Raw genomic sequence first — 15,731 nt, forward strand, 5'->3', positions numbered from 1 at the left:
CATTCTTTGAATGGTTGACCCATGCTCATAGCCTTAATTTGGAGTGACTGGAGGATGAGTGGAATGTCGCTACGACCCCGACACAACCTCCAAGGCCTGTATGCACGCTCACCACACGACTCCACAGAGACATTCATCATCATCTACCATGTAATGAGTGTTTGTGCGTAAGAATTGGGCCAAAATCACATCTTGGCAATGTGTGCGTCTAGTTTCTCCATACAGGAGTCGTCTTGAAGCTTTATCACCAACACAGGCTTTTGTACGAAATATTAATTAAATGTCAGTAAGTGTGTTCAATACTTTTTCCCTGTGTCACTTCTCATTATTACACATAACTTTATTTATGGACATCTATGGTTTGATTGAGCCATGGAAGGATACTCAGACGTGAAGCAGCAGTCGTCTGCATCGCCGCACCCGCGGAGGTTTACCGGAGAGTGCTGCTAAGCCTTTTTGCTTCGGACTACTTGTGCTCTCCCACTTGGGACTCTTAGCAGAGTACACCTGTAAACGTCTTATGGGCTTATCACACCAAGTTAGTCTGGGCATTCACAATGCTGGAAAAGAGGTAGAGGTACAGCAAAGCCGCGCACCAGCATCTGTCTGTTATCATGTAATAAAATAAATTAGAAAGACGTTCAATACCTGCTCCTGACAGAACAAGTCATTAGCCGTGTGCACGATCTTCTCCACATGGATGATGCCACCCACACTCTTGATTTCTACATCTGCGAGAATAGTTAAAACCAATATGGCTTCCACGAGCAGCTGACGATACTCTGGCTGTGGCACGCGATTAAGAACAGACTCCACATGGGCAGAAAATTTCAGCTCTCCGGGGGTCATCTGGATAATAACAAAATGATCATGTTAATTGATCTTATCGCTTCTAGGGACCAGAGGAAGAATTGATAATTCACAGATTCAGTTGATGATTAGGAGACACTTCGAGCACACCCGAGCAGCAGTAAGGTCAGGAGGCACTAGTAGGCCCAGACGTACATGCCGAGCGGTACTATTAGGCCAGACGTCGATGCCGAGCGGTGGTATGACTCTTCCGCAGTGGGGTGCAGTTAGGGATGTCATGGTGCTCCTCCTTGGCTCCTGGGCGCTCCAGACCCGTTCACAGCGTACATCTACGTTATTTAGACGTAGGTAGGAAGAAGGCCGACCAGATGTGGACATGAACAGGTCATATGGTTTACTGGATAACAGATCAATGATTCACAGATTCTCCAGCATTTAGCTGCGATACTGGGTTTCCATACAGGTGACAGCTGGACGGCAGAGGGACTGATACTCTGATACGGCAGAAGGTTTGGCCTTGCTGTGATGGGCTCGGAGAAGATTGTCTGGCAAGGTACTTAATCCTGGCAGCCCTTGTACCCTACGCCTCACCCCAAGACGGGCCCGACTCTCTCCAACCACCAAGTCTCCCCGGCCACCATAGTGACCAGACTGTAGACGATGTTGATCAGACACCCTCCAATAGAGGATCCTTATATTGCCACATGCTGGTCTCCAGTGGTATTACAGATCAACAACTTATATTTAATTTAACAGAATGACACCAGGCAACACATCAAAGCATGACTTATTGCACAGGCTCCTATGAATGCAGAGACGTTTGTAATGGCCTCTTTTGGGTTATTACACTTTGAGCATGGTGATGGTGGTGGCTTTTTTATCACATATAATGCTTACTAGCAATATCATAGCCGTGTAATTTATTTCACCCCCCGTTAGCCAATAGGTGCATGGCTCGCTAGATCCTCCTCCATTATATCGGACTGGCAGGTAACACCACCAATCCATGCCCGTCCATCCTATCAACCTGGTCTTTGACACACTCTCTTTAGTCTGCGCAGCCAAGGTCATCGGAACAGATTGTGGCACATGTGTATTACTAATCTAAGCTTCTAGTAGCAAATCCAACACTAGAACACATGCAATGACCTTTAACCCCTTAACGACCGCCGAAACGCATTAAAACAGCAGTCATTAAGGGGCCTTATTCCCTCACTGCAGTTTTAAAACCACAATTGGGAATAAGGTTGTAGCGCCTCCTAGAGTCGCAAACTCTCTGGGGTTTCAGCTAAGCTACCGAGAGTAGCAGAGACCCTGGAGAACATGATCAGAGCCATTTTTTTCCTGTGATCTGGTTAAAAAATAGATTCTCTCTTGTCACGCAAGGTGTGGGAAAGACTTAGTGCAACACAAAGGGAAGAGGGAAAGGGAGCCCAGACCCTAGGGAAAGGGGGGAGTGCGGACCTCCTGGCTGATAGAAAATCACCCTGTCTCCCCTAACATCCCTATATGGGCTCTTCACCAATCACCGCACGTGTACCTCGCCCTGCCTTTCCCTGAGAGCTATGTGGGGCCCATTACACTGTATGGAGGACTATGTGGGGCCCATTACACTGTATGGAGGACTATGTGGGGCCCAGTACACTGTATGGAGGACTATGTGGGGCCCATTACACTGTATGGAGGACTATGTGGGGCCCATTACACTGTATGGAGGACTATGTGGGGCCCATTACACTGTATGGAGGACTATGTGGGGCCCATTACACTGTATGGAGGACTATGTGGGGCCCATTACACTGTATGGAGGACTATGTGGGGCCCATTACACTGTATGGAGGACTATGTGGGGCCCATTACACTGTATGGAGGACTATGTGGGGCCCATTACACTGTATGGAGGACTATGTGGGGCCCATTACACTGTATGGAGGACTATGTGGGGCCCATTACACTGTATGGAGGACTATGTGGGGCCCATTACACTGTATGGAGGACTATGTGGGCCCATTACACTGTATGGAGGACTATGTGGGCCCATTATACTGTATGGAGGTCTATGTGGGCCCATTATACTGTATGGAGGACTATGTGGGGCCCATTATACTGTATGGAGGACTATGTGGGGCCATTATATTGTATGGAGGTCTATGTGGGCCCATTATACTGTATGGAGGACTATGTGGGCCTATTGTACTGTATGGAGGACTATGTGGGGCCATTATACTGTACGGAAGACTATGTGGGGCCCATTAATCTGTATGGAGGACTATGTGGGGCCCATTAATCTGTATTGAGGACTATGTGGGGCACATTATACAGTATGGAGGACTATGTGGAGCAATTATACTGTATGGAGGACTGTGTGGGCCCATTATACTGTATGGAGGACTATGTGGGCCCATTATACTGTATGGAGGACTATGTGGGGCCATTATATTGTATGGAGGTCTATGTGGGCCCATTATACTGTATGGAGGACTATGTGGGGCCTATTGTACTGTATGGAGGACTATGTAGGGCCATTATACTGTACGGAAGACTATGTGGGGCCCATTAATCTGTATGGAGGACTATGTGGGGCCATTATTCTGTAAGGAGGACTATGTGGGGCCATTATACTGTATGGAGGACTATGTATGGAGATCTACGTGGGGCCCATTATACCGTACGGAGGACTATGTGGGGCCATTATTCTGTATGGAGGACTATGTATGGAGATCTACGTGGGGCCCATTATACTGTATGGAGGATTATGTGGGGCCCATTATACTGTATGGAGGATTATGTGGGGCCCATTATACTGTATGGAGGATTATGTGGGGCCCATTAATCCGTATGGGGGATTATGTGGGGCCCATTAATCCGTATGGAGGACTATATGGGGCCATTATTCTGTATGAAGGACTATGTGGGGCCATTATTCTGTATGGAGGACTATGTGGGGCCCATTATACTGTATGGAGGACTATGTGGGGCCTATTATTCTGTATGGAAGACTTTGTGGGGCCCATTATACTGTATGGAGGACTTTGTGGGGTCCATTATTCTGTATGCAGGACTTTGTGGGGCCCATTATTCTGTATGGAAGACTTTGTGGGGCCCATTATTCTGTATGGAGGACTATGTGGGGCCCATTATTCTGTATGGAGGACTATGTGGGGCCCATTATTTTGTATTCTCTGTGGCCTGCGACTTAGTCCAAGTTTATCATTTTGGCCCTCTGTGTGTCTGAGTTTGACATCCCTGCTGTAGGGGATTGGTTGTTTTGTGCATATAGCGGTTCCTACCTTGGCGGGCCGGGGCCTCATATGGGGTAACACCTCTATTGGCACATTCGTCTCTCATATAGGGATTGATGGAGCTAAACGGACGTTGTACGGCCAGTCTCTGAAAGTCTCCGTCACTCCAGTCCTGCTGGCGTTCTTTCATCTTTGGAACAAGCTCAGGTTTGCCACATAGTCGGCCGCATTCTCCTCCACATTTTGCCCTTCACTCCAGAACAGTTTATTCTTCCTACTATAATATACATGATTGCAGGACAACTGTTTTGTTAGCAAGACCAAATTTTATAATTAGCAAATGTGTTTTTATGGGCATGCCCCCCTCTGAGTAATAATTCCTAGAAGGATTTTCCTGTTTGCTCAATGTCTCTAAGCTTTGAATGAGTCCTGGAATTCCATCAATTTTACCCAAAAGATGAAATGGTGCGCCGTCTATTATTATAGGCACAGCCGTGTGTCCAGTGCTCACATTGGTGCCATATTGGATGTATGCCTGAACACTGAAAAGCTAGTGCAATAAAATTTGCCAAAAAAAGATTCATAAAAAAGACAGAGAACAAAATGCAAATTGTAAATTTTCAAACTTGTGTTGTATCAACTGCATAAAAAATGGTGGTATCAAACTACTACCTCCCTAGAAACATCCATTACACGGTATAATTTACAAAAAAGACATTTATGGGAGACTTCTGCTGCTCTTCAACCACACAGGCTCTGCAAATATGACAATCTACTCCAAATACAGCCAAATTTGTGTTCCAAAATTTACATTCTTCCTCTTCTGTTCCGAATTCTGCCGCTTGTCCAAACAGAACTTGTTGACTACATGTGGGGTATCGCTGTGCTCATAAGAAAGTGGGTAAGAAATTGTAGGGTCCACTTTTCGGTGTTACCTCTGGAAAAAGTGAGACATTTGGGGCTAAAGCAAGATTTTTGTGAAAAAAATGAAATTTTGCAATACGATGACCTAATGTTATCAAATTCTGTGTTGTACCTGTGGGACCAAAATGCTAAATATACCCATGGATAAAATCTTTGAGGGGTCTAGTTTCCAAAATGGGGTCACTTATGGGGGTTTACCACTGATTAGGCACATCAGAGGCTCTTCAAACCAGATATGGCGTCCACTCTCAATTCCAGATAATTTTGCATTCAAAAAGTCCAAAGCCCTTCCAAGCCCTGCTGTGCGCCCAAACAGTAGTTTTCCCCCCACATATGGGGTATCGGCTTACTGAGAAGAAATTGCACAACAAATTTTAGGGTCCATTTTCTCCTGTTATATTTGTGAAAATAAAAAAAATTGGGTCTGAAGTAAAATTTTTGTGAAAAAAAATTAAATGTTCATTTTTTTCCTTCCACGTTGCTTCATTTCCTGTGAAGCACATGAAGGGTTAATAAACTTCTTGAATGGAGTTTTGAGCACCTTAAGGGGTGCAGTTTTTAGAATGTTGTCACTTTTGGGTATTTTCTGTCATACTGGCCCCCCAAAGTCACTTCAATAATGATTTGGTCGCTAAAAAAATGGTTTCGTAAATTTTGTTGTAAAAATGAGAAATCGATGGTCAACTTTTATTTTTTTTTAAATTCCCAACTTCTCTGATTTAAGGGCATAAAAATTAAGTTTGACAATTGCAAACTTTTCCAAATTTTTGCCAAATTTCGTTTTTTTTTCCACAAATAAACGCCAATCATATGTTAGAAATTTTACCACTATCGTGAAGTACATTATGTTATGAAAAAAAAATCTCAGAATCAGGGGGATCTGTTGAAGCTCCAGAGTTATTACCTCAAAGTGACACTGGTCAGAACTGTGAAATTTGGCTTGGTCATTAAGATCAAAATTGGCTTGGTCACTAAGGGGTTAAAATAAATCTATCAGCAGGTTTTTCTACTTTATCTAGAAGCAGCATGATGTAGGGGCAGAGACCCTTTGCTAAGTATATAATTCCACATGTGTTAATTCATAGTTCTGATGCCTTCAGTGTGAATGTACAATTTTCATAGTCATGAAAATACAGAAAAATCATTAAATGAGAAGGTGTGTCCAAACTTTTGGTCTGTACTGTACATCACAGGGAATACACCGAGTCTACTGTATACATCACACGGGATACACAGAGAGTACTGTAAATATCACACGGGATACACCGAGACTACTGTATACATCACACGGGATACATCGAGACTACTGTATACATCACACGGGATACATCGAGACTACTGTATACATCACACGGGATACACCAACTACTGTATACTGTATTTTTTGGACTATAAGACGCACTTTGTTCCTCCAAAATTTTGGAGGAAAGTGGGGGGTGCGTCTTATAGTCCAAATACTATATACCTGTATATACTGTATGGCTCTGACTGGTAGGAGGTGTGGGGGAGCGGCATCGGGGGATCAGAGTCGCACAGGAGGCAGCAGCCGCCCCCTGAAGCCCACGCGGTCCCCGATACTAAAGAAAATTAATATTCCCTGCTCCCCACGCCGATGGGCGTGGGGAGCAGGGAATATTCATTTTCCTTAATAGCCAGCACACTGTACCCGCAGCGCGGCTCCTGCTGCAGCTCTGCGGTCTGTGTGCCCATTATTAAAGATCATGAATATTCGCTACAACCCACTCCCATGACCTGCTGACCGCAGAGGGGCAGCAGGAGCCACGCTGCGGTACAGTGTGCCGGCTATTGAAGAGACTGAATGGTCACTGCTCCCCACGTCCATAGTCCGGGCGTGGGGAGCAGTGACTATTCCGGCACAGCATCTCACCTGCCATGCATGGCTAACACAGTGAGAGTGTCGGCAGTAGAGCGGGAGGAGGCGAGTATGATTGTTTATTTTTTATTGTTGGCAGCATGATGGGGGCTCAAGGGGTGCCATGCATACCAGGATTGGGGGATCAAGGGGTGCCATGCAGAGCAGGATGGGGGATCAAGGGGTGCCATGCATACCAGGATGGGGAATCAAGGGATGCCATGCATACAAGGATGGGGAATCAAGGGATGCCATGCATACAAGGATGGGGAATCAAGGAGTGCCATGCATACCAGGATGGGGGATCAAGGGGTGCCATGCATACCAGGAAGGGGGATCAATTGGTGCCATGCATACCAGGAAGGGGGATCAATTGGTGCCATGCATACCAGGAAGGGGGATCAATTGGTGCCATGCATACCAGGAAGGGGGATCAAGGGGTGCCACGCATACCAGGATGGGGGATCAAGGGGTGCCACACATACCAGGATGGGGGATCAAGGGGTGCCACGCATACCAGGATGGGGGATCAAGGGGTGCCAAGTATACCAAGATGGGGGATCAAGGGGTGCCATGCATACCAGGATGGGGGATCAAGGGGTACCATGCATACCAGGATGGGGGATCAAGGGGTGCCATGCATACCAGGATGGGGGATCAAGGGGTGCCATGCATACCAGGATGGGGGATCAAGGGGTGCCATGCATACCAGGATGGGGGATCAAGGGGTGCCATGCATACCAGGATGGGGGATCAAGGGGTGCCATGCATACCAGGATGGGGAATCAAGGGGTGCCATGCATACCAGGATTGGGGGGTGAGAGGTGCCATGCATACCAGGATGGGGGATCAAGGGGTGCCATGCATACTAGGATTGGGGATCAAGGGGTGCCATGCATACAAGGATGGGAGAAAAAGGGGTGCCATGAATACCACGATGGAGATGAGGGCCACGTATACTAGTATGGGATGGGTGCCACGTATACTAGGAAGGAGGGGCCATACATACCAGGATGGAGGATAGTAACAGAAATGGAGGACATTACCCCAATACCAGTGTCAGCAGCAGACCCCCTCCCTCATAACAGGGCATCATGACCACATTTTTTGCTTAATTTTTTTTCCTATTTTCCTCCTCTAAAACCCAGGTGCATCTTATAGTCCGGTGCAACTTATAGTCCGAAAAATACGGTATATAACACCGGATACACAGACTCTACCGTACACATCACGGGGGATGCCCCCAGACTCTACCGTACACATCACGGGGGATGCCCCCAGACTCTACCGTACACATCACGGGGGATGCCCCCAGACTCTACCGTACACATCACGGGGGATGCCCCCAGACTCTACCGTACACATCACGGGGGATGCCCCCAGACTCTACCGTACACATCACGGGGGATGCCCTCAGACTCTACCGTACACATCACGGGGGATGCCCCCAGACTCTACCGTACACATCACGGGGGATGCCCCCAGACTCTACCGTACACATCACGGGGGATGCCCCCAGACTCTACCGTACACATCACGGGGGATGCCCCCAGACTCTACCGTACACATCACGGGGGATGCCCCCAGACTCTACCGTACACATCACGGGGGATGCCCCCAGACTCTACCGTACACATCACGGGGGATGCCCCCAGACTCTACCGTACACATCACGGGGGATGCCCCCAGACTCTACTGTACACATCATGGGGGATGCCCCCACACTCTACTGTATACATCACAGGGGATGCAAGGAGACTGCTGCATACATCACAAAGGAGACACAAACTGCTGTATATACATCACATAGGAGACACAGACTGCTCTATATACATCACATAGGATACAGTGATACTTCTGAATACATCACATAGGAGACACAGATTGCTGTATATACATCACATAGGATGTGATGCTCCATGCTTCAGTACCCCCCTACATCTCCTCCCTTGTCTCAGTCTACCACCCTACACGTGCCCTCCGTTCTGCCAGTGGCTTAAAACTAAATCCTCCATAATCCGAACTTCCCACTCCCGTCTCCAAGATTTCTCGCGTGCTGCGCCAATTCTTTGGAACGCACTACCCAGGACAGTTCGATTAATTCCTAATACCCACAGTTTCAAGCGGACCCTAAAAACCCATTTCTTTAGACTGGTGTATCGCCTCCACACACTATCTGTCCGTCCCAGTTTTCCCGCATATTCAAATCTTCTTCAATTTCAGGTTCATACCAACCATGCACATAATAGCCTCTGTCAGGACTGTACACATACTGGCAGGCGACCAGTCCATGTATTATTTATCCTATTTAGTATATCAAGGCTGCATTATACAATATATGTACATTCTACCTTTTGTGTCCCCCCTTTCCTCATAGACTGTAAGCTTGTGAGCAGGACCCTCACTCCTTCTGATATGAGATATGTTTATTCTGTATTGCCTGTATAAGTCCCCCCTAAAATTGTAAAGTGCTGCGGAATATGTTGGTGCTATAAAAATAAAAAATTATTATTATTATTATTATTATTACAGTGAGACGGCTGCATACATCACATAGGAGACACAGATTGCTGTATATACATCACATAGGATACAGTGAGACTGCTGCATACATCGCATAGGAAACGCTACAACTGCTGCATACAGAAACTCTACATTCTTGTTAAATATTTGACTCGTTTCTACAGCGCCATTAATTCCACAGCGCTTTCCATATTTACATCCCTGTGTCGTCCCTGGCCGCCTTGAGATAGCAGCAAGAACATTCAATGACACTGTGGCATATGGGAAATGTCTGCATTATGGCAGTCATATCAGAGGGGAAGAAGGAATCAAGATGTCAGATAATCCAGACATCAACTAAAACAGGGACACTAAGGCATACAAAGAAAAATCAACATTATTTTCCAATCGCAGCCTATCATGCACTATATAAGCAATAAACAGACAGCTACAGTGTTTCTATAAGCCGGACATTCATTACCTCCCGGGTGCTGGAGGACGGCAGAACAAAGCCCTCTATAGACAAGCCATGGCACTAAACAAAAGAAAAAAATACAATAAATACATCAGAAGGAATTGAGATTATTCTACATTTCTCATAAAACGGTTTCACCTTTTGCAGGATCGCCCAGACTTTCTGATAAAATCCCACAGGAACCCTATTCAGCGCCCCGTCCAGACGCCGTCTTCTAAGCCACTGGCCCTGCCGGCTGTCATAAGCGCTGTCACTATCGGAGATGGTGGAGGTAGAGAGCTCCCCAGAAGAGGACAACGTGTCTCCAGGCTTCTGTGTTAGAGGACGGGACATGAGATATAAGTGTCAGAAATCTACAGATACAATCACCGCTTCTTTTACCCCCTTAATGCTCCATGAATGATTTGTCTGTCATGGAGAGGGTCAGGGTGCATGAAGGGGGCTCCGAAGCGGATCCTGCTGCCCACAGGGCAGACGCCCGATGTAATAAATAGCCAGAATCAGCCTCTAACAGCAGATAATGCAGCGCTCGCACCACAAAGAGCGCTGCAGACAATGACTGTGCACAGCAGCTCAGCTCAGTACTTGGCTGTAGTGCTGTAGACGTGACATTAGCGCTGCAGACAATAACTGTGCACAGCGGCTCAGCTCAGTAATCAGCTGTAGTGCTGTAGACGTGACATCAGCGCTGCAGACAATGACTGTGCACAGCGGCTCAGCTCAGTACTCAGCTGTAGTGCTTATGCACAGAAGGGCCTTCATTTTTTATATAATCGTGGCAAGACGCCAATTAGAAAATACATGGCTAGTAATTACCACAAGCCTACTCAACATTAGATATAATAACAGGAGAAACAGAGTACGTATAGGCATAAAAACAGTATAGCTTTATTAAATACCAAATATAAAAAAACGGCCACCAAGGGTGGCAGTATGAAGTAGATAATAGGTTACAAAATGCAGCACATAGTAGTGTGTATACAGAATATATATACTTTGAGAAAAATTTCCTCAAGGAGAAAGAGGAAGGAAAGGCAAGCACAAAAAGTACAAAAATAGCACACACCATACATATGCACAGGTCCGCACAGATGTACAGATGAATATACAATGTCAATGCAGATACAAATATCGCTTACCAATTACAATTATAGATAGGAGTAATGGACAGGCCAAGGGCCAGGAGAAATAGAGGTACCAGGTGCACCACAAAGAGCGCTGCAGACAATGACTGTGCACAGCGGCTCAGCTCAGTACTTGGCTGTAGTGCTGTAGACGTGACATTAGCACTGCAGACAATAACTGTGCACAGCGGCTCAGCTCAGTAATCAGCTGTAGTGCTGTAGACGTGACATCAGCGCTGCAGACAATGACTGTGCACAGCGGCTCAGCTCAGTACTTGGCTGTAGTGCTGTAGACGTGACATTAGCGCTGCAGACAATGACTGTGCACAGCGGCTCAGCTCAGTACTTGGCTGTAGTGCTGTAGAAGTGACATTAGCGCTGCAGACAACTGTGCACAGCGGCTCAGATCAGTAATCAGCTGTAGTGCTGTAGACGTGACATTAGCGCTGCAGACAATGACTGTGCACAGCGGCTCAGCTCAGTACTTGGCTGTAGTGCTGTAGACGTGACATTAGCGCTGCAGACAATAACTGTGCACAGCGGCTCAGCTCAGTAATCAGCTGTAGTGCTGTAGACGTGACATCAGCGCTGCAGACAATAACTGTATACAGCGGCTCAGCTCAGTAATCAGCTGTAGTGCTGTAGACGTGACATCAGCGCTGCAGACAATGACTGCACAGCGGCTCAGCTCAGTACTTGGCTGTAGTGCTGTAGACGTGACATTAGCGCTGCAGACAATGACTGTGCACAGCGGCTCAGCTCAGTACTTGGCTGTAGTGCTGTAGACGGGACATTAGCGCTGCAGACAATAACTGTGCACAGCGGCTCAGCTCAGTAATCAGCTGTAGTGCTGTAGACGTGACATCAGCGCTGCAGACAATAACTGTATACAGCGGCTCAGCTCAGTAATCAGCTGTAGTGCTGTAGACGTGACATCAGCGCTGCAGACAATGACTGCACAGCGGCTCAGCTCAGTACTTGGCTGTAGTGCTGTAGACGTGACATTAGCGCTGCAGACAATGACTGTGCACAGCGGCTCAGCTCAGTACTTGGCTGTAGTGCTGTAGAAGTGACATTAGCGCTGCAGACAACTGTGCACAGCGGCTCAGATCAGTAATCAGCTGTAGTGCTGTAGACGTGACATTAGCGCTGCAGACAATGACTGTGCACAGCGGCTCAGCTCAGTACTTGGCTGTAGTGCTGTAGACGTGACATTAGCGCTGCAGACAATAACTGTGCACAGCGGCTCAGCTCAGTAATCAGCTGTAGTGCTGTAGACGTGACATCAGCGCTGCAGACAATAACTGTATACAGCGGCTCAGTAATTGGCTGTAGTGCTGTAGACGTCTGCAGCGCTGATGTTACAATAACTGTGTGCAGCGGCTCAGCTCAGTAAATCGGCTGTAGTGCTGTTGATCAACGCTGCAGACAAACACTGGGAGCAGAGGGAAAGACTCTGCTCTGGACCTGGGGAGGGTGCGTAAAACCCAGTCTATTTTGGTAAACAAACTTCAGCCGGGCGACAGGGATTTGTCAAAATTGGAAATCTTCCTTAAAGCCATGTTATGCTGCGGTTTTGTTTCATTTGAGTCAGGGCTGAGGAGTCGGAGTCATGGAAAGTGAGGAGTCGGAGGTTTGGCTTACCGACTCCACAGCCCTAATTTAAATATACATTAGTCAGAATTCACATTGTGAATTTCCAGATAATTCTACTTATTTTCATCATGTGAGACAAAAAAATGGCAGAAGCATAAAATGACTTGAGTAACACCTTGTTATAATAGGTTTTCTTTCAATCTTTAGGCACATATTAACTATGGGAGATGTATAAGTAAAGTAAATATATTTACCAGGGATACGGCTGAAAATAAATCCATATCCTGTATTGGGAAACACAAAATAAAACTGATCAGAATGTAGAGTCCATAATAAATGCCCTTCAGCTGGTGGAGTCGGCAGTCACAATCTTAGCCTTGGGCCTCGTTCAGACATCCGTTTTCACATATTATAGATCATCTATTGCGCTCTGCACATGTCCATGTTTGGTTGAGTGCAGTGTCAGCAAAAAAAATCACAGCGACATGTATGATCCGCATCACGGACAAAGTGGCCAATACAAGACATGCATGATCCGCATCACGGACAAAGTGGCCAATACAAGACATGTATGATCCGCATCACGGACAAAGTGCCCAATACAAGACATGTATGATCCGCATCACGGACAAAGTGCCCAATACAAGACATGTATGATCCGCATCACGGACAAAGTGCCCAATACAAGTCTATAGGTGACGAATGGACGTCATCAGGGTGCAGGCCGCGAGTGTCGTCATAAAGTATGGGAGAAGCTTTACAAGTTATATTTTTCATCAGTGAGAATAAGTGATTAAATAGGGATGATAAAAATGGACACATGGACCAAGTACTGGTGAAACTCGGATGAAAACCACTGATGTACAAAGTTCTGCACAATAAAAATCACCGACGTCTGAACGAGACCTTGGGCTGCAGCGGCCTGTGACTTCAAGGGAACCAGTAATGGTGAAAGTGATCTGCAGGCGAGATCTTATAGAGGAGAAGGAGATCACACAGAAATACATTGTTGTGGGAAAAGGATCAGTAAACCTTCCATTGTATTAAGTGTTTGTATGCAGGAGTCCAGTGGGCAGTCCTGTTCAGTGATTGACAGCTCTCTGCATGCACAGTCATGTAGGGAAGACGATGACTAGTAGGACCGCCCACAGGACTCCTACTCCTATACATACAGTGGCTTGCAAAAGTACCCCCCCTTCCTCTGCAATTTTCGTGTTTTTCTACCTCACTATCAGGAATCTCATGTTTTTTTGAGGGTTTGCTTCAGTTCATGCCGACAACTTTGAACATTTTTCTTTTATTGTGAAGAAAACAACAAATAGGACCAATTAACTGAAAACTTCAGTGTGCATAACTATTCACCCCCTAAGGTCAGTACTTTGTAGAGCCTCCTTTTGCGGTAATTACAGCTGCAGTCGATTTGGATAAGTCTCCAACAGCTTTCCACATCTGACCACTGGGATTGTTTCTCATTCCTCAAGGCAAAACTGCTCCAGCTCCTGCAAGTTACGTGGTTTCCTCTGGTGAACAGCGATCTTCAAGTCTGACCACAGATTCTCCATTGGATTAAGATCTCGGTTTCACTAGGCCAGGGTTCCCCAACTCCAGTCCTCAAGGCCCACCAACAGGTCATGTTTTCAGGATTTCCTTAGTATTGCACAGGTGATGGAATTATTGCCTGTGCAGGTGATGGAATTATCACCTGTGTAATACTAAGGAAATCCTGAAAACATGACCTGTTGGTGGGCCTTGAGGACTGGAGTTGGGGAACCCTGCACTAGGCCACTCCAGAACATTTACACATTTCCCCTTAAACCACTCGAGTGTTGCTTTAGCAGTATGCTTTGAGTCATTGTCTTGTTGGAAGGTGAACCTCCATACCAGTCTCAAATCACTGACAGACAAACAGGTTTTGCTCACAAATATCCCTGTATTTTGCACCATCCTCTTCCCCTCGTCTTGGACCATCCCCACAGCATGAAACTGCCACCACCGTGTTTCACTGTGGGGATGGTGTTCCTGGGAGTGATGAGCTGTGCTGGTTTGGCAACAGACACAGCATTTACCATGATGGCCAAAAAGCTCAATTTTGGTCTCATCTGACCACAGAACCTTCCTCCATACATTTGGGGGAGTCTCCCACATGTCTTTTGGAAAATCAAAACGAGCCTTACAATTTTTGTGTTTAAGTAAAAGCATTTTTCAGCCCACTCTTCCATAAAAGCCACCTCTATGGAGTGTATGACTTATTGTGGTTGTATGGACAGATACTCCAGTTTCTGCCTGGGAACTCTGCAGCACCTTCAGGGTTAAATTTGGTCTCTGTGCTGCCTCTCTGATTAATGCCCTCCTTGCCCAGGCTGAGAGTTTTGGTGGGTGGCCCTTTCTTGGTAGGTTTGTCGTGGTACCATGTTCTATCCATTTGATAATGGATCAGATGGTGCTCTGGGGGATCATCAGAGATAGGGATAATATTTTTATAACCTAACCCTGACTTGTACTTCTCAACAACTTTGTTCCTGGCTTGTTTGGAGATCTCCTTGGTCTTCATGATGTTGTTTGGTTAGTGGTGCCTCTTCCTTAATGGTCAGCCATACAAGGAGATTGGAGTAAATTGTTCATAAAAAATATCTCAAGTTATTAGATTAACAACAATACATAGGCAACAACATACACTGCTCAAAAAATAAAGGGAACACTTAAACAACAGTATTAGTAAATCAAGTAAATGAAACTTCTGTGAAGTCAAACCGTCCACTTAGGAAGCAACACTGATTGACAATCAATTTCACATGCTGTTGTGCAAATGGAATAGACAATAGATGGAAATTATTGGCAATTATCAAGACACCATCAATAAAGGAGTGGTTCTACAGGTGGGGACCACACACCACATCTCAGTACCAATGCTTTCTGGCTGATGTTTTGGTCACTTTTGAATGTTGGTTGTGCTTTCATACTCATGGTAGCATGAGACGGACTCTACAACCCACAGAAGTTGCTCAGGTAGTGCAGCTCATCCAGGATGGCACATCAATGCGAGCTATGGCAAGAAGGTTTGCTGTGTCTGTCAGCGTAGTGTCCAGAGGCTGGAGGCGCTACCAGGAGACAGGCCAGTACACCAGGAGACGTGGAGGGGGCCGTAGGAGGGCAACAACCCAGCAGCAGGACTGCTACCTCCGCCT

At 46.3% G+C, this 15,731-nt stretch overlaps 1 protein-coding gene across 2 annotated transcripts in view; it reads right to left on the reverse strand.

Moving 5' to 3' along the window:
- PHKA1 (phosphorylase kinase regulatory subunit alpha 1) overlaps nucleotides 1–15,731 on the reverse strand; it is a 262,039-nt gene that overhangs the window by 41,601 nt on the left and 204,707 nt on the right. The window contains exons 28-31 of one of the 2 annotated variants that reach the window (XM_073639601.1): nucleotides 12,801–12,830; nucleotides 9,965–10,138; nucleotides 9,833–9,886; nucleotides 649–849 (exon numbers count right to left, since the gene is read on the reverse strand). In XM_073639601.1, coding sequence (XP_073495702.1) covers nucleotides 649–849; nucleotides 9,833–9,886; nucleotides 9,965–10,138; nucleotides 12,801–12,830 — 459 coding nt within the window. The remainder of the gene's footprint in view (nucleotides 1–648; nucleotides 850–9,832; nucleotides 9,887–9,964; nucleotides 10,139–12,800; nucleotides 12,831–15,731) is intronic. The other variant, XM_073639602.1, reaches the window with a different exon arrangement.

Source organism: Phyllobates terribilis, unplaced genomic scaffold (genome assembly GCF_046119375.1).
Source record: "Phyllobates terribilis strain yellow unplaced genomic scaffold, ASM4611937v1 Scaffold_7__3_contigs__length_470593459, whole genome shotgun sequence".
Lineage (NCBI taxonomy): Eukaryota > Metazoa > Chordata > Amphibia > Anura > Dendrobatidae > Phyllobates > Phyllobates terribilis.